This window comes from Arachis hypogaea, chromosome 20 (genome assembly GCF_003086295.3).
Source record: "Arachis hypogaea cultivar Tifrunner chromosome 20, arahy.Tifrunner.gnm2.J5K5, whole genome shotgun sequence".
In the NCBI taxonomy this organism is placed as follows: Eukaryota; Viridiplantae; Streptophyta; class Magnoliopsida; order Fabales; family Fabaceae; genus Arachis; species Arachis hypogaea.
In genome coordinates, this window is record NC_092055.1 from 137311183 (window position 1) to 137334675 (window position 23493).

At 36.2% G+C, this 23493-nt stretch overlaps 1 protein-coding gene across 1 annotated transcript; it reads right to left on the reverse strand.

Moving 5' to 3' along the window:
• Positions 1–15294: 15294 nt before the first annotated feature.
• Positions 15295–20478, reverse strand: LOC112783769 (E3 ubiquitin-protein ligase At3g02290). The gene is made up of 5 exons (XM_025826826.3): positions 20267–20478; positions 18934–19266; positions 17792–18215; positions 17014–17123; positions 15295–15562 (listed from the first exon to the last, which is right to left on the reverse strand). The coding sequence occupies exons 2-5, from the start codon at positions 19051–19053 to the stop codon at positions 15530–15532; spliced, it is 687 nt and encodes a 228-aa protein (XP_025682611.1). The 5' UTR covers positions 19054–19266; positions 20267–20478; the 3' UTR covers positions 15295–15529.
• Positions 20479–23493: the final 3015 nt, after the last annotated feature.

Consider the following 23493-nt stretch of genomic DNA (forward strand, 5'->3'; position numbering starts at 1 on the left):
TGATCTGTGGACCCCACAGGATCCCCACCTACCTCACCATTCCAATTCAAACCATTCCCCTCCCATACCCACCCATTCATACACCTCCTTCTCCTCCACTTCTCCTTCTACTCCCTTCTATCTTCTTTTGCTCGAGGACAAGCAAACCTTTTAAGTTTGGTGTGGAAAAAAAGCGTTGCTTTTTGTTTTTCCATAACCATTTATGGCACCTAAGGCTGGAGAAACCTCTAGAAAGAGGAAAAGGAAGGCAGTTGCTTCCACCCCCGAGTCATGAGAGATGGAGAGGTTCATCTCAAGGGTCCATAGTTCAATGGTAGAGCATTTGACTACAGATCAAAGAGCTATGAGGAAGGAGCAACAAAGACAAGGAAGAGACATAGAGGAGCTCAAGAGCACCATTGGTTCTTCAAGAAGAGGAAGACGCCACCCTCACTAAGGTGGACCCGTTCCTTAATCTCCTTGTTCTTATTTCTCTATTTTTCATTTACTATGCTTTATGTTTATTTATGTTTAGGTCTTATTACATGATCACTAGTATCTAAGTGTCTATGTCTTAAAGATATGAATGTCCTATGAATCCATCACCTTTCTTAAATGAAAAATGTTTTCTGAAAAAGAAAAAGAAGTACATGAATTTTGAATTTTAAAATAGTTTAATTATTTTGATGTGGTGGCAATACTTTTTGTTTTCTGAATGAATGCTTGAACAGTGCATATGTCTTTTGAATTTGTTGTTTATGAATGTTAAAATTGTTGGCTTTTGAAAGAATGACGAAAAAGGAGAAATGTTATTTGATAATCTAAAAAATCATAAAAATGATTCTTGAAGCAAGAAAAAGCAGTGAAGAACAAAGCTTGCAAAAAAAAAGCGAAAAAAAAAAGAGAGAGAAAAAGAAAAAGCAAGCAGAAAAAGCCAAAAGCTCTTTAAACCAAAAGGCAAGAGCAAAAAGCCAATAGCCCTTAAAACCAAAGGTAAGGGTAATAAAAAGGATCCAAGGCTTTGAGCATCAGTGGATAGGAGGGCCTAAAGGAATAAAATCCTGGCCTAAGCGGCTAAACCAAGCTGTCCCTAACCATGTGCTTGTGGCGTGAAGGTGTCAAGTGAAAACTTGAGACTGAGCCGTTAAATTCGAGGTCCAAAGCAAAAACAGAGTGTGCTTAAGAACCCTGGACACCTCTAATTGGGGACTTTAGCAAAGCTGAGTCACAATCTGAAAAAGGTTCACCCAGTTATGTGTCTGTGGCATTTATGTATCCGGCGGTAATACTGGAAAACAAAGTGCTTAGGGCCACGGCCAAGACTCATAAAGTAGTTGTGTTCAAGAATCAACATACTAAACTAGGAGAATCAATAACACTATCTAAATTCTAAGTTCCTATAGATGCCAATCATTCTGAACTTCAAAGTATAAAGTGAGATGCCAAAACTATTCAAGAGGCAAAAAGCTAATAGCTCCGCTCATCTAATTAAGACTGATCTTCATAGATATTTTTGGAACTCATTGTGTATTCTCTTCTTTTTATCCTACTTTGTTTTTAGTTGCTTGGGGACAAGCAACAATTTAAGTTTGGTGTTGTGATGAGCGGATAATTTATACGCTTTTTGGCATTGTTTTTACATAGTTTTTAGTATGATTTGATTAGTTTTTAGTATATTTTTATTAGTTTTTAAATAAAAATCACATTTCTGGACTTTACTATGAGTTTGTGTATTTTTCTGTGATTTCAGGTATTTTCTGGCTGAAATTGAGGGACCTGAGCAAAAATCTGATTCAGAGGCTGAAAAAGGACTGCAGATGCTGTTGGATTCTGACCTCCCTGCACTCAAAGTGGATTTTCTGGAGCTACAGAAGTTCAAATGGCGCGTTCTCAATTGCGTTGGAAAGTAGACATCCAGGGCTTTCCAGAAATATATAATAGTTTATACTTTGCTCGAGGATAGATGACGTAAACTGGCATTCAACGCCAGTTCCATGTTGCATTCTGGCGTTAAACGCCAGAAATAGGTTACAAGTTGGAGTTAAACGCCAGAAACAGGTTACAACCTGGCGTTTAACTCTAGAAACAGCCTAAGCATGTGTAAAGCTCAAGTCTCAGCCCCAGCACATACCAAGTGGGCCCCAGAAGTAGATTTTTGCACTATCTATCTCAGTTTACTCATTTTCTGTAAACCTAGGTAACTAGTTTAGTATTTAAACAACTTTTAGAGATTTATTTTGTACCTCATGACATTTTAGATCTGAACTTTGTACTCTTTGACGGCATGAGTCTCTAAACTCCAATGTTGGGGGGTGAGGAGCTCTGCTGTGTCTCGATGAATTAATGCAATTATTTCTGTTTTCTATTCAAACACGCTTGTTTCTATCTAAGATGTTCATTCGCACTTCAATATGATGGATGTGATGATCCGTGACACTCATCACCATTCTCAACCTATGAACGTGTGCCTGACAACCACCTCCGTTCTACCTTCGATTGAATGAGTATCTCTTGGATTCCTTAATCAGAATCTTCGTGGTATAAGCTAGAATCCATTGGCAGCATTCTTGAGAATCCGAAAAGTCTAAACCTTGTCTGTGGTATTCCGAGTAGGATTCAAGGATTGAATGACTGTGACGAGCTTCAAACTCACAAGGGTTGGGCGTAGTGACAGACGCAAAAGGATCAATGGATCCTATTCCAGCATGAGTGAGAACCGACAGATGATTAGCCGTGCGGTGACAGCGCACCTGGACCATTTTCACTGAGAGGAAGGATGGTAGCCATTAACAACGGTGATCCACCAACACACAGCTTGCCATAGGAAGAACCTTGCATGCGTGAAGAAGAAGACAGGGAGAAAGCAGAGATTCAGAAGACAAAGCATCTCCAAAACTCCAACATATTCTCCATTACTGCATAACAAGTATTTAATTCATGCTCTTTTATTTTTCTCAATCCAAATTGATAATCATAATTGATATCCTGACTAAGAATTACAAAATAATCATAGATTGCTTCAAGCCAACAATCTCCGTGGGATTCGACCCTTACTCACGTAAGATATTACTTGGACGACCCAGTGCACTTGCTGGTTAGTGGTACGAGTTGTGAAAAGTGTGATTTACAATTCGTGCACCACTCTCCAACAACCAAGATGCTCTTCTACTGTGCTAGCTGAGCCTCTGGCACCTGCATCATGGCATAACTTTCAATTAATACATTTATTTGGCTAAGAGATTAGTCAAAACAAAGTCAAAAATTAAATAGAAGTAAAAGTTTACTTTTCATTTAATACGTTTATTGGCCTCTAATTAAAAATTCAGAACATATAGATGTATTTGCATGATTAAAGAAGTGTAAACATACTACACAAAGATACCAACAACATTAAATACACCTAGCTTAACTCATGCTTTTAAAGGAATTTTAGGTTTCCACTTCTATTTGATTTTAGGTTTCCACTATATTCACCATCGGCATCAACTTTAATTTCGAGTTGAGGATGCATTTAAAGGAACTATCTTGGTATAATAAACACCCAGTTTTCACTTAAGGTAAAATAAAATAAAAGAATGTCGAGAACAAACTTCAGAATGTCCAAGTTAGAAAATGCTGTGTTAATGAATGGTAACAATTGAATAATTTAATAGCATAATCGTAAAACATGAACAAGAAAGGATGCATATCTTGTTTAATAAAAATAACCAAACACAATATCACACCATGCTAATAAAGACATAAAACTACTACACATCCTGAAAGTCATTTCACACAGATTTTTCGATGACATTTTTTATTTTGTTTCCCTGCTAATTGCTAAATAACACCATCCACAGGGCATGAACGTGGATTTCTTAGGATCAGAGGCACAGCCAAGAAATAGCTAGATGTCCAGGGCCAAGAAGGAAAATGTTTACCTGTGATGGGTTCACATATAGCTTTGGCAACTGGAATTCCAAGAACTGGTGCAGCTATTCAATTGGGGGTTTACTGCAAGAATCAATATAAAATCAGCATCAACATGAAACCCATGATATAACAGCTTTATGTATTACTAAAATTCAGTACATTCAGAACATTCCCATGGCGAAAATTTAGAATAAATGCATTCAAAAATTTCTATTTTCATAATAAAATTCAGAACATTCCCAATCTTCATTCAAAATCAAAGTATTCAGAAAATCCATTCCATAGTAAAAATCAGAAGCTTCTTACCAAGCAATACGCAGAGGAGGCGGAAGGGGGTTACCGCTGCATGCAGTGTTGTCTGAGCTTGCTAAGAGGAGGAGGCGAGACAAGGGAAGAGGAGGAAGAAGGAGAGGGGTTTCTCGAAGGTGACTGCGACGTGGAGCTGAGACAGGAGGAGGAGAGCAACGCGTCGACGCCTGTGGAGGAGAGCAACGCGCCGACGCCTATGAAAGGGAGCACCGTGCCGTCGCCGACCGAGACCTGCTCTCGTACGCGAACGAGACCTGCTGTCATTTCGTGTCGCACCGTCTGGGTCGAGACCTGCTGCCGTTCGTGTCGCGCCGTCTGGGTTGATTTCGAGAGTTAGGGCTTTTTCCTTTTTTTTCGAACTGTGGGTAGCAGTGATGAACTGAAGCAATGGAAATGAACCAAGCTTTTCTTTTTTTTTTTTCTAAGTCATTTGATTGGGAAATAATTATTTGGAGGGAATATGATTAAAAGTTTCTCTCTAAAATTTTTAGCTATGAATGATTTTAGGCAACTTTTTATAAAAGTTATTTATTCAATTTTTTTTTTATAATCCTTATAAAATGTTGTATTTTTATTTAAAAATATTGTCTTTAATGTTTTATATTGTAATATTTTTTAAGTGTTGTTTTAGATATCAAAGACAACAATTTTTATGGGTGGCTAAAAAATTTGTTATCTTTGCCTTACTTAAAGACAACTCTTAAAAAAGGTTGTATTTTTCTATCTAAGGCAACTTTTATTAAATGTTGCTTCGAATAAGAGTTACCTTAGACCAAAAATATTATAGTGAAAGTCTATTAAATACCAATAGATATTAATTTTGTGACAGTTTTTATTTATATTTTGTGTGTAAGAGTTTTAAATCACTGCAATCTATTAATTAATTTATTTTTAAGAATTTTCTTCACTGATAGTAGTTTAATAGAGATTGTTAATATTTGATAAACCTTTTAATGGATTGCATTATCTTAAATTAATAATATTAAAGACTGCATTATCACTGTATTAGTTAAATGATTTGTATAAATGGATAAAGACCAAATTCGGTCATCTCTTAAAATGTTATTATAATTTATAAGTAGACTATATATATATATATATATATATATATATATATATATATATATATATATATATATATCATCAAATTTTGAGGAGTCGGTATCAATTTAAGTCTAATTGCTCCACATATAGTTCCTCTAACCATATTTTCTAAACGAACCAGAGCCATCGATTAGTATTATACAAAAGAAATCTATTATAGACACTAATATAATTAGATCTGCTCTTCATAGACAAACTTGGGATTTGCGATCCCAGGTAAGATCGGTTCAGGATCATGGGATCCTTTTCTATCAGATAGGAAGGGCTATTTCAAAAAATATACTTCTAAGTAATTGCTCCATAGATCCTATATCTATCTATATGAAGAAGAAATCTTCTAAGTAATTGTCTCCACAGTGTTACGGCCTTGAATACACTCCAATGCTACCGTGTCAGCACTCGGACTTACTCAACCTCTTGAGCTAAGACCAAGTCAGTCTAACCCTCAATACTTAGCAAGAAAGCAAAGAACACAAGAGAACACAAGAGAAATGAAGCTTTGGTGGAAGAACACTTTATTACTCAAGTGTTTGTTACAAATGATTCACACACACACAAATTCTAACTCTCACCCCTATTTATAGCCATCCACCTCCTTAATGGATGGTTAGGATTAAATCTAATCAACAGTCCAGATTAATCATCCAGAACCTTCTTTACAAATATCTATCCTACCACAACTTTCTAAATGTTTCTAGATTATTTCATACCACTCTTTATACTTATATATACATCTACACTCTTCTAGAATATTCTATGACCTTTCAGAGTCTTCTAGAACCTTCTAGGGTATTCCAGGACCTTCTAGAACATTCTGGAACCATCTAGAGCATTCTCAAATACTCCAGAAAACTATACAAACACTGTTAAATTTAACCTTCTAAAATTTACCGTGACATTCTCCCTCACTTAATGCGCAGACGTCCTCGTCGCGTTTTGTTCATGGTAGCGCTCTAGGTGTTCTTGGAATTGCCACAGATCTTCACGAGCTTCCCAGCTAGCTTCGGTTATCGGGAGTCCTTTCCACTTGATCAAGTATTGGATACTTGGTGGTACGCCTCTTCGTCGCACGATGCGATTAGCTAAGATCTCTTCGATTTCTTTATCAAAGGATCTAATCACCACGGGTGGAGCACAACTCGAGTCACCTCTACTCAGTTCGTCTTGGTCTCCATGATATGGTTTAAGCATACTCACATAGAAGACCGGGTGAATCTTCATAGAGGGAGGGAGTTGTACTTTGTAAGCAACCTCCCCAACACGTCCAACGATCTCAAATGGCCCTTTGTATTTGTGGATTAAACCCTTATGAACTTTGCGAAAGGCTTTGAATTGTTGTAGAAGAAATTTGATCATTACCTTGTCTCCCACTTGATAGCTTGCATGCCTCCTCTTCTTATCTGCCCATTTCTTCATCCTCTTGGCAGCTTTGTTGAGGTAAGAACGAGTGACATCTGCTTGTTCTTCCCAGGACTTAATCATATAATAAGCTTCAGGGCTAGGGGTGGCAACACTACCCGAACCCGCAGGTACCCACCCCGCCCCTACCCGCTCGGGGCGGGTAATTACCCGCCCCCGCACCGGGGCGGGTTTTTAGGCGGGGCGGGGCGGGGCGGGGTCGGGTTTAGGTTAAACCCACCCCTACCCGCCCCGGTATATATAATATATATATAAATATATATATTTTAATATATAATATATGTAACATATATAAAATAATTAGTAAAATGATTAATAATATTATATCATATATAAATTTTTACTTTAATTTATGTTATGTATGTAAATAGTGGTTATATAATTTTTAAAGTTTAATTTTATTTGTTGGATTTAATAATTATAGGGGCGGGTAGGGGCGGGGCGGGTACCCGCAGGGGCGAGTTAGGGTTTAACATTTTACTACCCGCGGGTAGGGGGGCGGGTTTGATGCGGGTTTTTTGTAGGGCGGGGCGGGGTCGGGTAGAGCAAAAACCTGCCCCTACCCGCCCCGTTGCCACCCCTATTCAGGGCTCTTCCCTGAGTAAGAGGAAGAAAGAGAGTGAGGTGTAAGTGGTTGTTGTCCAGTCACAATCTCGAATGGGCTCTTCCCTGTAGACTCACTCCTTTGCAGATTGTATGAGAACTGAGTAATGTCTAGGAGTTTTGTCCAATCCTTCTTATTAGCGCTTACAAAATGCCTCAAGTAACACTCAAGTAAGGCATTCACTCTCTCAGTCTGCCCATCGGTTTGAGGATGGAAGCTTGTTGAGAAATGAAGCTCCGACCCAAGGAGTTTGAACAGCTCTGTCCATAGTCGTCCTGTGAAGCGTGGATCTCGATCACTAATGATGCTCTTAGGCAATCCCCAGTACTTCACTATATTCTTGAAGAATAGTCGTGCTGCTTCCTCTGCAGTGCAGTCAGTAGGGGCAGGTATAAAGGTAGCATACTTCGAAAATCGATCCACTACCACGACAATAGATCCAAACCCCTCGGACTTCGGTAAGGCAGAGATGAAATCTAGAGAGACACTTTTCTACGGTCGCTCTGATGGAGGCAGAGGTTCCAACAACCCGCTTGGTGTCTTGTTTTCAATCTTATCTTGTTGGCACACAAGACAAGTCTTTACATAGCTATCCACTTCATCTCTCATTTGAGGCCAATAATAAGAAGATTCAATGAGTGTCAAGGTCCTTCGCTGACCTTGGTGACCGCCCACTTGGTGTCGTGGCATTCTCTCACTAATTTTCTTCTTAGATTTTCCCATTTAGGGACGTATAGTCTTCTCCCTTTAGTGTAGAAAAGGTCGTTTTCTAACCAAAATCTTTTGGTCTTACCTTCTCTAGCCAACTCCACCAACTTCTTGGCTAATGGATCATGATGCAACCCTTCCTTGATAGTTTGCACAATATCTCCTTTAACCATAGAAATGGCCGCCAACTCATCCTTGCGACTCAGCGCATCTGCTACCACATTAGTCTTGCCTGACTTATATTCAAATTCGAAATCAAACTCAGCCAAGAAATCTTGCCACCTAGCTTGTTTAGAGCTTAACTTCTTCTGAGTTTGGAAGTAGCTTGTAGCTACATTGTTTGTCTTGACGATGAAGTGTGAACCAAGCAAGTAGTGACGCCAAGTTCTCAGACAATGCACTACCGCAGTCATCTCCTTCTCTTAGACGGTGTATCACCTCTCTGTATCATTCAACTTGCGACTCTCAAAGGCAATCAGATGTCCTTCTTGCATTAGAACCCCTCCAATAGCATAGTCAGAAGCATCAGTGTGGACTTCAAATACCTTTGAGTAGTCGGGTAGTGCTAGTACTGGTCCTTCTTTGATAGCAGCCTTCAACTCATCAAAGGCCTTTTGACACTCCTTTGACCATTCCCAAGAGTGATTCTTCTTGAGAAGATCAGTTAATGGTGCAGCCTTGGCAGAGTATCCCTTGATAAACCTCCGATAGTAATTAGCCAACCCAAGAAATGACCTCAATTCAGATACCTTATTTGGCGACTCCCACTCTTTGATAGCCTTCACCTTTCCTTGATCCATACAGAAAGTTCCATTTTTAATGATGTGTCCTAAGAAGTAGACTTCGTCCCTTGCAAAGGAACACTTTTCCTTCTTCACATATAGGTTATTTTCTCGCAAGATCTTGAACACGGTTCGTAAGTGTTCTACATGTTCCTCCAAGGTATTACTATAGACAACAATATCATCCAAGTATACCACTACAAACTGATCAAGGTAAGGTTGAAAGATCTCGTTCATCAAGGTACAGAAGGTCGCAGGAGCATTGGTCAAGCCAAAAGGCATCACCAACCACTCATACGATCCATACCTCGTGACACACGTGGTCTTAGGCTCATCACCATCAGCAATTCTCACTTGGTGATATCCTGACCTCAAATCTACCAAGTTGATCAAACAAATCGGCTATCAAAGGAATGAGATATTTGTTCTTGATGGTTATCTTGTTAAGTGCTCGATAGTCGATGCATAGTCTCAATGAACCATCATGCTTCTTTTGGAACAAGATTAGTGCGCCATAAGGTGCTTTCGATGGACGGATGAACCCAGCATCTAGCAAATCCTTGAGTTTCTTCTTCAACTCCTCGAGTTCTGGCGGTGCCATCCTATACGGTGTTGAGGCGGGTGGCTTTGCTCCTGACTCTAATTCAATCTTGTGGTCCACATTCTTCCTAGGTGGTAGTTGTTTTGGCAACTCAGGAGGCATCATATCCTTATTTTCTTCAAGGACTTCCTTGATTTTGAGAGGGACGTCTTCTCTTTCGGATGTTGACTCCTCTTGTAATAGAGACAAATATGTAATCTCTCTCTTCTTGAACCCTTTCTTGAGTTGCATAGCAGAAAGTATCAGTGGTCCGCCAACTTTAGAGACTGTAAGGACCATGCATGGAGACCCTTTCTCCATGACGCATACTACGTCGTAGTATGGCATAGGTATTATATTTGCCTTCCTTTGCAAATTGAGCCCGATGACTATTTTAAAATCGTCCATGGGTGCTACTGAGAAATCCACAAGGCCCTTCCAAGAGCCAAGAGTCATCTCAACCCCTTTTGCTACTCCCTTAAGGGGTTCACCCTTGGTATTCACGGGTTTAAACCAGCCATTCTTTTTGGTGATCTTCAACCCAAGCCTCTTTACTTCATCAGGCGTGATGAAGTTGTGTGTAGCACCAGTGTCGATCATAGCCATGACAGGTTTTTCATTGATAAAGGCTTTGACATACATCAAGCCTTTCTTTTCTGCAGTGCTTGCCTCTTTTCCCTTCACAGCATTTATGTGTTGGATAGATCCAACACACTCAGTTACTTGAGTTTGAGCTTCTCGTTACTCGGCAATAGATGCCAAAGTCCCTAGTTTGGAACAATCCTTCATTTAGTGTGGTCCCTTGAACACGAAGCATCTTCCTTTAGGCACGAAAGCCTTCTTCTTTTCTTCGTACTCTTTCTTTGAAGATTATTTTCCTTCCTTCTTGGTTGAAAAACTCTTCCCCTTGTCTCCCCCACCTTTAGCAGAACTAGGCTTGGAGGAAGACTTGGGTTTAGAGTCTCCCCTATGATACTCAGTGAGTGATTTGGCCACCACGATGGCCTCATCGACATCCTTAACATTCTTTCTTTGTAGTTCTTGCTTTGTCCAAGGTTGGAGTCCATCAATGAAGAAGAACAATGCATCCTCTGATGCTAAGTTGGGGATTTGAAGCGTGAGAGGAGTGAACTCCTTTACGTAGTCGCTAATCGTACTCTTGTGCTTCAACTCCCTCAACTTCTTCCTTGCTTCATAAACCACATTCTCAAGGAAGAATTGTCTTTTCAACTCCCTTTTGAAATTTTTCCATGTGGCTATGTTGCAAGTACCCTTTTTTCATATCTACGCACTTTCTCCTCCACCACAAAGTAGCATTATCAGAAAGATAGAGAGCTGCAATGCGTACCTTTATTGCTTCTTCGACCACCCCTTGGCCTTTGAAGTACCTCTCCATTTGCCATAGGAATTTCTCCACCTTGCGAGCGTCCCTTATGCCCTTGAACTCCTTTGGCTTGGGGAGATCAATCTTTGTCGTCTCCCTTATAATGGTTGGTCGAGATTTTGCCTCCTCGAACCAAACTCGAACTTCCTCAAATAGCTTTAAGGAATTCTCAAGCTTCTCTTCGATTTGGACTATTCTTTCTTTGAAAGCATCTAGTTCTCCTAACACGTGAGCCTCGAGGGTCTCCTTATCATGTTCTATCCTTTGGAAACGCTCATCCATAGAGGATAGAACATTCTCCAACACAGAAACTCTCTCTTCTAAGAAGTTAGAGTCCTTACCTCTAGGCTCACTTGAAGAACGGACCTTCTTACCTCCCCATTGAGAAAGAATAACATTCCTTCCCCTTTGAGACTCAACATGCTCCATGGTGATACCAGAAGCCATACCCATAAGCGACTTGTGCTCCCTCTCGAACCTTGCTCTGATGCCAAATTGTCACAGCCTTGGACATACTCCAACGCTACCGTGCCGGCACTCAGACTTACTCAACCTCTTGAGCTAAGACCAAGTCAGCCTAACCCTCAATACTTAGCAAGAAAGCAAAGAACACAAGAGAACACAAGAGAAAGGAAGCTTTGGTGGAAGAACACTTTATTACTCAAGTGTTTGTTACAAATGATTCACACACAAACAAACTCTAACTCTCACCCCTATTTATAGCCATTCACCTCCTCAATAGATGGTTAGGATTAAATCTAATCAACGGTCCAAATTAATCATCCATAACCTTCTTTATAAATATCTATTCTACCACAACTTTCTAAATATTTCTAGATTATTTCATACCACTCTTTATACTTCTATATACATCTACACTCTTCTAGAATACTCTATGACCTTCCAGAGTCTTCTAGAATCTTCTAGGGTATTCTGGGATCTTCTAGGACATTCTAGAACGTTCTGGAACCATCTAGAACATTCTCAAACACTCCAGAAAACTATACAAACACTGTTAAATTTAACTTTCTAAAATTTACCGTGACAACAGACAGTCATACACTCATACAATTTTTTTTTCTCAATTACAATTTAAAGAAAAAGTGTTTGTCAGTGATTGTCACCTTTTGATTTTTCAATTAGCTAAATAAAATATGGGGTGCAACATCAAATTAGTGTCGGATAAGTTTTGCTATGGATAAATTAATTTCTGAAAAACCTTTTAATATATATTGGTTCTTGACTTTTTAGAATATCTGGACAAATTAATTTCTAACAAAATAAAGAAACGATTTAGTCTCTTATTTTTAAACTTTAGATAATTTAATTCATAATATATTGATGAAAACTAATTTCTCACTTTAAAAAATATTAGGAATTAATTTATTCTTTTATTTAAAAAATAATTTATCTAACATTTTTTTTCAATACTAAACTCAAAAAAGAAAAAGAACACCCTTACACACCTTCTAGATTTAAAAAAGAGAGATTAATTAATATTTAATTTATAATTTTTATTATAGTTAAATTTTAATATTTTAAATTAAAAATAATTAAACTTTTATTTTTTACTTAATAGCCACTTATCTTCCCTTGAAATCACATTTATTTGTGTAAATAATAAACTTTTTAACTTATTTATTTATTGGGCCAATTTACTATAATAAATAATATGAAAACTAATTTTATCATAATGTACAAAATGAAAAATAGATACCAAAATGCATTTTTCCTATAATCTATGTAAACCACGACAGGAGTTCTGCAGTTTACGAATACACGCAGTTTGCTATAGGGGTGTCGCGGTTTACGTGCAACAAGAAATAAGTATAAACCACGAGAGGGGTGTAGCGGTTTTTTATGCGTTAGTATAAATACGCTGAAGGGGTCTCGCAGATTACATTTGTGCTGGAAAAAAAAGTTTTCTAGAGAGAGAAGTAGTGGTTTTTTAGAGAGAGAAAAAGAGAGAAAAATGGTTGAGTTGAGTTGAAATCGGAGCCGGGACCATGGCGGAGGCACACAGTCTATACAGGTTCAACGGCATTGCGCACGTTGTTGGGAGTATAAACGAAGAGGTTAGTTTGGTTATTTTTAGTTAATGTATTTTGTATAATATTTTTTGTATTTTTCGTTTTTTTGGTTATTTTTAGTTCTGAGTTAATGTATTTAAATTTAGATTTAAATTATTATTTTAAATCATAAAATGTAGTATTTAAATTATTATTTTAATCGTTTATGTCTTTCATTGAATTTTGTGATTAGAAAATAGGAACTGTTTAAACTTTAAAGTTGTAGAATTAGTGATAGATGACTATAAATTACTGTTGGATTTTTTATATGTTTGGTTTCTTCTGTCACATGCTCCAGCCGACTAGGTGTATATATAGTGTCCAGAGGCAGCAGAACATTCCTCTACATGACAGGATCGTACCATATTTGGAGAGGCTCAACGCCAGGTGGTTCTGGTTGGACGAGCCCTTAGTCAGTGCTTTCATTGAGAGATGGCGTCCTGAGACGCATACCTTACATATGCCCTTTGGAGAGTGCACTATCATGCTGCAGGATTTAGCATACCAGTTGGGGCTGCTCGTGGATGGTTTACCTGTATCTGGGTGCCTTACTGATTTTGAGAAGTTTATGGAAGAAGGCAAACCGGCGTGGGAGTGGTTTGAGGAACTGTTTGGCGAGCTTCCACCACAGAATAAGGTGAAGCAGTATACAGTCCACTTCACCTGGTTTCATGAGAGGTTCAGGGTGCTACTAGATGATGCTACGGAGGAGACCGTACGCATATATGCACGGGCTTATATTATGATGCTGCTTTCCACTCAGTTATTCGGTGACAAGAGTGGAAACCGGTTTCATATACGGTGGTTGCCCTTTGTGGCAAGACTTGATGATATGGGCAGTTATAGTTGGGGGTCGGCAACGTTGGCCTGGCTATATTGTTGCATGTGTCGGGTGGCCAATAGAAACGTGACGAACTTGGCTATATGCAGCGGTACCAGCCGCAGATGTCTGACCCTCGTGGATTCCAGCCCCAGCTACATGTAGACCTGAATAAGCCTGCTGGCAGTCCGTATGACAGTTGGTTGGGCATGGGAGGGACGCCTGCATCTGCATATGGTGTGGGCATGCCGGTCGATCCTCCAGCACAGCAGCACCAGAGGCCCGCCAGAGTGAGACAGGCCGCTCGATGTGGTACAGGGTCTCATCTTCTGGGCGCATTTGGACATCACTCTGACGACGAGGATGAGGACAGGCAGGAGACGTAGCTTACTATTTTATGTTTTCATTGATGATATCTATGTTTGTCGGATTTACCATGTACTTTTGTATTATATGTGTTTGTACTTAGTTTATTTCCATTGAATTAGGTGTATGTAATGTATGTTTTTTGTTAACCACACACTTTGTTTTATGTTTATATAAATTGTATACTAACGCATAAACTGCTACACCCCTCTCGCGGTTTATGCACATTTTTAGCCCACACGTAAACCGCGACACCCCTGTCGCAGTTTATGCTCATTTCTCGTTGCACGTAAACCGCAACACCCCTGTCGCAGTTTACATAGATTATGGGAAAAATGCATTTTGGTATCCATTTTTCATTTTGTGCATTCTGGTAAAATTAGTTTTCATATTATTTATTATAGTAAATTGCCCTATTTATTACGAGCAATATCTATACTTATGATTGTTGATTGTGATAAGAAAAAGAAAGAAAAACTCAACTACTTCAACAAGTCTGCTATTAAGATATCCAGCATCTTATATTCGTACAGCAGTATTCACAACTCCTTTACAAACTCCGTAACAAGAAATTTTATCATATTGTATTTATAAATGATAAATAAAAAAAGAGGAGGTTGCTCCTATATGAGTGTTTTTATTCGTGAATTCATCATAGTTAGAAGTTCCAACTCCATATCAAAGTCACAGTCAATATCATCACTATTATCAATATCGTCACTATCATCAAAAAGAAAACTCTTAGGCAAATTGGTCCCTAATAATTTTATATCCAACAAGTTATTGATACCTATTTTTTTCGAATATTAGATAAATTAATTCCTAATAAAATAAGAAAATAAATTAGTATTTAATAAGTTAAAAATAACAGACTAATCTATTGAAATTTTTAAAATATCATAGACTACTTTGTCAAAGTTTTCTTAATTAAGAACTAATTTCTCTATAGAAAATTGTTAGAGATCAATTTAGAGTACCACTCATTATTATATCATATATTCTTTTAATTTTATTTTTCTATATTTTTATTTTATCCCATAATTACCCTTAACTCTCTTCAAATTCCTCAAACATGTTCTGGAAATGAAAAAATTGAACCAAAAAAAATACTAAAATAGTAAATTCCTTAAATAATCGTTTTCTTTAAGGAATTTAAGCCTAGTACACTAACAATCAAATTGAAATTCGTTCTTCTACATGAGCATAACAATTCATAATTAGAAATCCTTATTATACTGCACAGAACATAGCTTCCATCTGATGAAACTGCAGTTTTCTTCTTTACTTCAAGTGTTTAGGCCAAGTGGGAATACTTTAAATATGAAAACAAGTTGGATGACAATGAACTCACAACAATGGTTAATAAAAAATTTTTCATACTTACTATACATGACAAGCACTTAAATCAGCAGTATATTCACAATGTTTATATATATATATTCTTCCTTTTCTCTCTTCTGTTGCTGGCTTCTTCCACAAGACATACTTTCTAGTCAAGAGTATGTCGTTTCATCGAATACCATCACCTAAACCAATACATAAAAAGCCAAGCATATGACTATTAATCTTAGATTCAATAAACTTCAAATTGAGATGCTGTATTTAGCTTATTGAGTTTAGTGAAAAGTAAAGGAACAACATTCAAACTCTTGCTTCTCAGTTCTCAGGTCATGTTCAAATTAGACATATTCACAGAGACAAGACATATTACAAGTTCCACATCTCTCAAGTAGCATTTGGTGGAGAGACAGAAACAGAAAGACTAAGACTGAGAGACAGAGACTAAGAGACAGAGATTGAAATAAATCTCAGTATTCTGTTTGGTGCAAAGTAGGTGACAAAAATTAAAACAAGAATAAAACTCTAATTTAATTTGCACAAAGGGTAAAATTGGAATTAATTAATTGAAATGAGAATATTTTAAGTATAAAATGTTATTAAAGTTTCAATCTTCATCTCTAAAAATTTTAGTCCCCTGTGTCCCTACATTTTGGAGGTACTGAAATACTGAAATTTTGGAGATAGAGACAGAAATTTTAACACCAATCTCTGAACCAACAAAGATAATTACTGAATCTCAGTCTCTCAGTCTCTGTCTCAGTACCTCAAAACAAATGCTACCTCAAAGATAAGGTCTTTAGATAGTTTATAATTTGCGACGTATCTCTCACCCCGTGAGCTATCTTTTGGTGTTGAGTTAGGCCCATCTAATCTCAATTCTAGTAAGACACAATGAAACTCTAAAAATTCTATATTATTGTCAACATTAAAATTTTCTGAGGATAAAAAGAAAATCATATTCAACATGTGCATATTTTTACACTCTGTTTCTTTTTTATATGTCATTGTGAAAATTTAGAACACAAATGGATATCAAGGTATCTGGATATTCAAATACATTGATATCTAATGATGTATCAAATTTTCATAGTAACATTAAAAAAGGGGAGGAAGGAGTAATACTTCAACAGTTCAACCAACACAACGATCTAACAATCATACTGAGAGCATAAATATAAATAAATACATACACAGCTCAAATAATAAGAATCATACTAAAGCAGCGATAACTCAGGCAGGTTAGCCCAAACTCTTTCTAGCATCCAATGAACCAAATAAATTGAGCGGCACACGAGCAAACATTGACAGTTAGTACACACAACAGATATGGAGAGTCCAAACTGCAATATGCTGTTTATGCAATTGTTTGTTTCAGTAGACATCATCATAAGAGCTAACACTAGTCCCCAGAAAATTATTTTTAAAAAAAAATGAGAAAAAAATAAATAGTACAGTTGTACCAACATACTAAAATTGCAATGCCAGAGTCGAATATTTTGTCATAACCTCAAGACTCAAGTTTCACGTAAATTGCAAAAGGGTGCTTATGGCTTATGTTTTTCATCACACCTGAGATACAAATTCAGTAAGAAAGAATTCAGAGAAAACTCATTAGTAATAGTAGTAGTAGTGTTACCTTTCCACAAACTGGACAGTTGTCACTTCTCTCCATCCACTCATAAATGCAACCGAGATGAAAATGGTGAGAGCATTTTGTCATTATCTTCGGATTCTCGGTAGTGTATTCTGTAAGAAAAAAATGATGGTAGGAACATTAGAATCTTAAAAGATCCTACTCTCTTAACAGTGTGTTTCCCAGAAACAACCACCATTTAATACCAGCTATAATAACAGTTTCATAATGACCATTCAGAATCTAAATCCCTATACAAAAGTTGCACTCTAACTTCTAAAGCAATGGCGCAATGCTGGTTCAACATTAGTGGAGTATTGTTTTCTAAGTTCTATGTAAACTAGCGAAACCAGAGATGTATTATATGAAATATATACAAATAAAGGTTTAAAATGTTTGATCTTGATCTCCATTAAACACTTATGTGACAAGTTGAATGCTGACTTGACGACATGACAGGTTGAATGTTAACATATCCTATCCAGCAACGTCTATGTATAACCAGCCGTGTCAACATTTAACCTACCATATTAGCATTCACTACTGAGAGGGGCCAAAAGCCAAACATTTTCAATTTTTTAAGGGCCAACAAAATAAACCGGAGGGACCAAAATAAATAAACAAATAAAAAGTACGTATTTTACGAGAACTAAAACTTTATTTAAACCATAAATAAATAAACCTGGTAAACCTGGCCAATAATTCTTGCAAGATTGAGTCGCAATCACCAGGGATATTTTGATGTAAATTGATATTATTAAGGATGAAAAAAATTGTCAACCTTCAAGGCAAGTCGGACAGACATCCTCCTCTTCTGATGATGCATAGACAAGGCCAACTCCAGTTGCATATTTTGCTGATGAAACTCTTAGTGAGGACTTCGAACGGTATTCTTTTGACCCGTCTTCACAGGCACACTCATTCCATTTGTCTCCTGAATTCAGAGATTCTGTATCAACGTCTGTATTACTTCTTAAAGGCTCTGTTTCCTCATTTGAATGACTTGAACCCTTCTCACGCCTTGAAACTAGCCCATCACGTGCGCGGAAAAACCTCGAATCCGCATCATATGGTAATGGCCTTGGAGGAGAACGGTACATGTCCGATAGAGAATTATCAAGTGATGCTGCAGAGGTCATGGATGCAGCCCCCTGAATGGATGAAGGAGCTGAATGAACTTCCCCTCTGCGGAATATTGATGCATACTGAAATTCAATGAACACAGCAAAACAATTGTATCATATTACTACATACAACTCATCGATTTCAACAGTCAATCCCGTAAAACTTGATTCAAGCTAAAATATATTCTTCAAGTTACAGTCAAGCAAATATTGATCTATAAGAAAGTCATCTTAGTCAAACAATCTTTCTTATTGTACATAATTGGGAATTATAAATTGGTCATACTTAATAGGTAATTAGGACAAATAAGTAACCATGAGAAATTTGCATGGCAAACTTTCCTCCCAAAGTTGGCTTGAAGATTACTTTCAAATACACAGACATTTCTTCACATATTCATATATAGAATAAATTCCCATACATATAAACAAGAAAATGGAAGCAATCCCCAACATATTTAAAGAAGAATAGTACATGAACCATATTTAGAGTCAAATAATACACGGAACTAGAACACTAAAGAAGAAAATAGAAGCAATCCAATACATATAACTAATTTCAAGGTTTATATTACAAAGAATGGGAACAAAACAGAAAATGTGGTGTGCAACATTACTAACAACAGCCAGATACAAGCACCTGAGACAAAGAAATAACTCATGACTCATGAAGAGAACTATCAAATTTAAATATGGCCATAACACATTACATGATGCAAAGCATTGCCCTTCCATAAGAGAAGGGGAAAGTAGGAAACAGAACCGGGTACGGTAGAGAAGAAAGGATTTAGAGCCATACCACGTTCAAAAGGTTCTGTATCAAGCAACTGAGACAGACGCAGTTCCTATATACAGAACTATTTGGATTTACATAATCTTCGAAATCATCAAAACTCAGACAGCAACAAACAGAACCCATAGTTCAAGGTTCCCAACGTCTTTATTTAGCCTAAATTATCCGTGTCACACTCTTCAACTAATCAACAAAAAATAGATGATGCTACATGAAAATTTTTTGAAATGGAGCCTCCAACAGCACCACAGTAGCTATGCTTCAAAGGAAAGAGGATTCTAAGCTTGGGGAATATTCAATCACTCTGCAATGTGGATAAGCACTGTTCCTCTCCCAAACCTGGAAAACACACCAAAGTTACATTTAAGTTTAAGAAAACAATTCCAAGAAAATGAGAATGCTTAGGATCTGTGAGCTGTCATTCATGAAACTATTTGACCAGTTAAAATAACCAGGCTTTGTTGCCCAAAAGGGGGAAATAAATTCTAATCATACTTCAATAAGGCAAAAAAATCTTGAGCACATTTGATGCACAGAAACAAGTTGTGTACAATACATGATAGTGATCACAATTGAATAATTAAATATTCGATTATTCATGCTCATGTAGATGCTTGATTCTGAAGTGGTGATCTATAACTTGTTGATTAGTTTATTGCAATGCACACAAATACAATTGTGCACACAAGAATCAATCAATGCAGTAATTAAGTCAAGCAACATATAGGAACAAGTGATCAACCAAAAACTCGAAAGTGTAATAAAAAAATAAATTGAAAACTAGTATATTTAATAAATATCACAAATGTGATCATTTAGAGTGCAAATTGTTTTCATTTTTTCACTCTTTTTCTATGCACCGACAACTTCATCAGGGCAGTGTTACTTTAAATTTTTAGGAAAAAAAAAGAACAAAAATGTTCTTTACTTCAATGTTAAGCTATAATGATGCACCAACCAACACAAAGATCATTCTTTTGCTTTCAGAACGAACAACTATGATCACTACTCTAGAACATTTAAAAATCAAAACCATAAAAAAGAAATAAAAAAGTTAATGCTAAAAAGGAACAAAAGAAAAGGTGGTAAAATTATATCCAACTTCTCCATGCATTGCCGAAAAATCACATCAAAATTTATCATTAAAGGAAAAACAGTCAACCCAGAAACGCAATTGAATTGGCAAAAAAGGGGGCCGACCCACTCCTGATTATGAAAGAGAACGGCGATCAGAACAATCACAACACAAATCGAAAGAAGAAAATCGAACTGGGTATAAGAGAATACAAGTAAATGTTGAATTTTTATTAAAAAGAGTAGCAGAGACAGAAAGAGGAACCTGAAACTGTGAAGAAATTGAGTGGAGTAAAAGGATGATTGTGAAATCATGAAGAAAGGTGAGTGTATATGTGCGGGAATTTAGGGATTTTGGGGGGCGAGAATCGCAAAGGAACTTGGCGAAATTGGAGGTAAAACTCACTCCTTCACTCGCCTGCTGCGTTGGTCTCTGTGATGGAGTGGAGTTAGTAATGGTGGACGAATATAACACCCAAATTTATTATTATTATTATTATTATTATTATTAAAAAATACATTAACTATCATTTTTTTTTTACCAAAGATACGAGACTCGAACCCGCAATTAGGGGTGTGCATGGGCCGGGTGAAACCGGATTTGATGTGACCCAGACCCGGCCCGAAATATATACCGGACCTATTTATTAGACCCGAACCCGGCTCTAGACTCGATGAAACCTATACACTTTCGGGCCACGATTATACGGGGTAAAAACCGGGCCGTTAACACTACATTACCTTAATACCTTCTTATAAGCTAGCATATGAAAATATCCAAATTTCCAAGACTCCAATCATTATTTGACATAATAAAATTCACTTAGAAAAATATAACAAGAACCAACTCTTCTCTAAAATTAAAGCATAACCATAATCAATACTAATATTGTCTAATAACACCAAATATTTAAATAATATAAATAACACAATATTATACATTAGTCTAAAATCTTATGCATTTTAAACATAAAACGTTAACTTATATTCTTATAATAACTAATAAATATTAAAGTTTACAATACTTAAATTCCACATAAGAATAGCCATCATCCATCACTAATAACACAAAAAATTAATTGTGTATGATGACCGGGCCAGGCCGACTTCGGGTGACCCGAGCCATGGCCCGGACCCGACCCGAAATAATAACTGGGTCTATATTTGAGACCCTTACCCGACCCTAGACCCGGTGAAATCACACCAAAATAGCCTCTAAAGTGTTCGGGACCGGGGCGGACCGGGCCATGCACACCCCTACCCGCAACCTCTTAATTGAGCATGGGAAGACTATGCCATCTGAACTATTACTCATTGACAAATACATTAACTATCATAATATATAATATATCAAATTATTTAATAATTTTTAACTGTAATTTTTATATAAAAATATTTTTATATAAATAATTACTATTAGATTATATTTATTATATATAATTTACTAATATCTACTTCTATATATATTATATTTATATTTATAAGACCCAAACGAAGATCTTTTAGTTATAATATAAATATTTATTATCTTTACTATATATTTAATTTATGTAAAAGTGAATTGACAGATATAATGTGTCTATTAATGTCTATATATAACAAAATTATTGTAAAAAGTTGAATCTAATTTCGTTAATTTTTTATAGATTACTGAGCTATATTTCTTTTTTTTTTCAAATGTTATATAAAATTAGAAAACCACCCATTAGTCTATTTATTGAACAATTGATCACCAAAATGACATATTGGTCTATTTATTTAACAATTTAATATATACTAAGAAAATAATGATAACGCCAACGAGTTATAATTTAAATGGTATAATCTTCTTATACTCACCTAGGAGATTGTGGGTTTGAGTCTTCTTATTTTTGGTAAAAAATAAAAAAAAATAGTGGCAACATCAAAGTTGTTGGGTTTGCGTTTTAAAATAATAATAATGATGGCACATTTGCTAAGCTATGGTATGGAATTTTGTTTTGGAATTGATCTGATGTTAATTGAATTAATTTAAATTGGTTTGATTCATAGATTCAAATATAAATACTCAATTTTGTTATTGTCATTTCATCAACTTTTCATTGTTTCTCAATTATATTATGCGTCATTGCTTTTATTTATTCTAATAAAAGTTTCTCTAATATTATGAACTAATTTTTTTAAAACTAAAGTTTAGATATATCTTAACTAAATTAAATCTATTTGTAAGTCAATTTAAATTTAACTCGTTAATAAATTAATAAGTCAAGTTTATAATTTTATAGCTCAATTTTAATTTTAAATTTAAATTCATATATTAAATGAGTCAAATTTAAATTTAAATAAACTCAATTAGTTGATCTGTAAATTTATTCGATTATAAATTATTTATTATTATTTATATTAAAAATTAATAGTCAAAATTGTCCCTGAAAAATATTTCGATCTCTATTTTCGTTTACGAAAGATAAAATTTATCAAATTCGTCCCCAAAAGATAACCAACTTGATTACATTCGTCCTTTCGTCGTCTTCTTCGCTGAGGTGGCTAACATTCGCTGATGTGTTTCGTTAACTGCCAGCGTGGCAGACGCCAAATAATACTCTCTTGTTGTTGACAAGATAAGTATCTTAGTATCATTCAAATAAGTCCTTAAGTGGATGAACCATTATCCCAAATTTAATCATAAATAAGTTGCCGTCAACACTTAAATTGCCATATACTTGGGTAGAACCTGAAATTGTTGGTTCGCCGCGAGGATGGAGATAGGAAATGGAGGTCGTGGTGGTGGTTCGCCGTATCCATCGCACGACAATCATGGTTCCAGCGCTTCAATGCGAACGAAAAGGCAAACTCATGACGAATCATATTTCTGTGGATTGAAAATTGTGATTAAAAAAATCTGGGACAGCAGAAAACTCAGATAGATTGTTCCATGCATGTCCAAAGTACCGAGTAAGTGGTGTTGAAAAAAGTTAAAGATTTTTCATCTTGTTCTCTATTGTTGGGTATTTTTCATTTTTTTTGTTTTATGCTTTTAAAAATTGCAGAAGGACCGTTATTACAATTACTTTAAGTGGGTTGATGATAATGATTATCAAATAGTAGCTAAAGGTGATACAAAAAAAGATGTAGGAACTGATTTAGAGGTTGAAAGTAACTATGATGAATGGAGGATAAAGGTGGCATAGAGATTGAACAGTTTGGAAGCTGAAATTAGAACTTTGAAATTGCTAATGATTCTTATATTTGTGGTAATTGTAATTAGTGTGATACTTTGTTATTTGATATATACTTCCAAGTAAATTCAGTTCTCTTATTCAGTGGATTGGCATTGTATACAAGAATATAATGAAATGTAATGATGTATTGAATTGCATGGCTTGAATGAGAGTAGCTGTTTGAAATTAGTTGTTTAAGACTAAGTCCAAACTTTCTATTATTAACATTGTCAAATATTACAAATAAGTCACTATCATTGTCACTATAAGATATATTAAGTCATAAACAAAC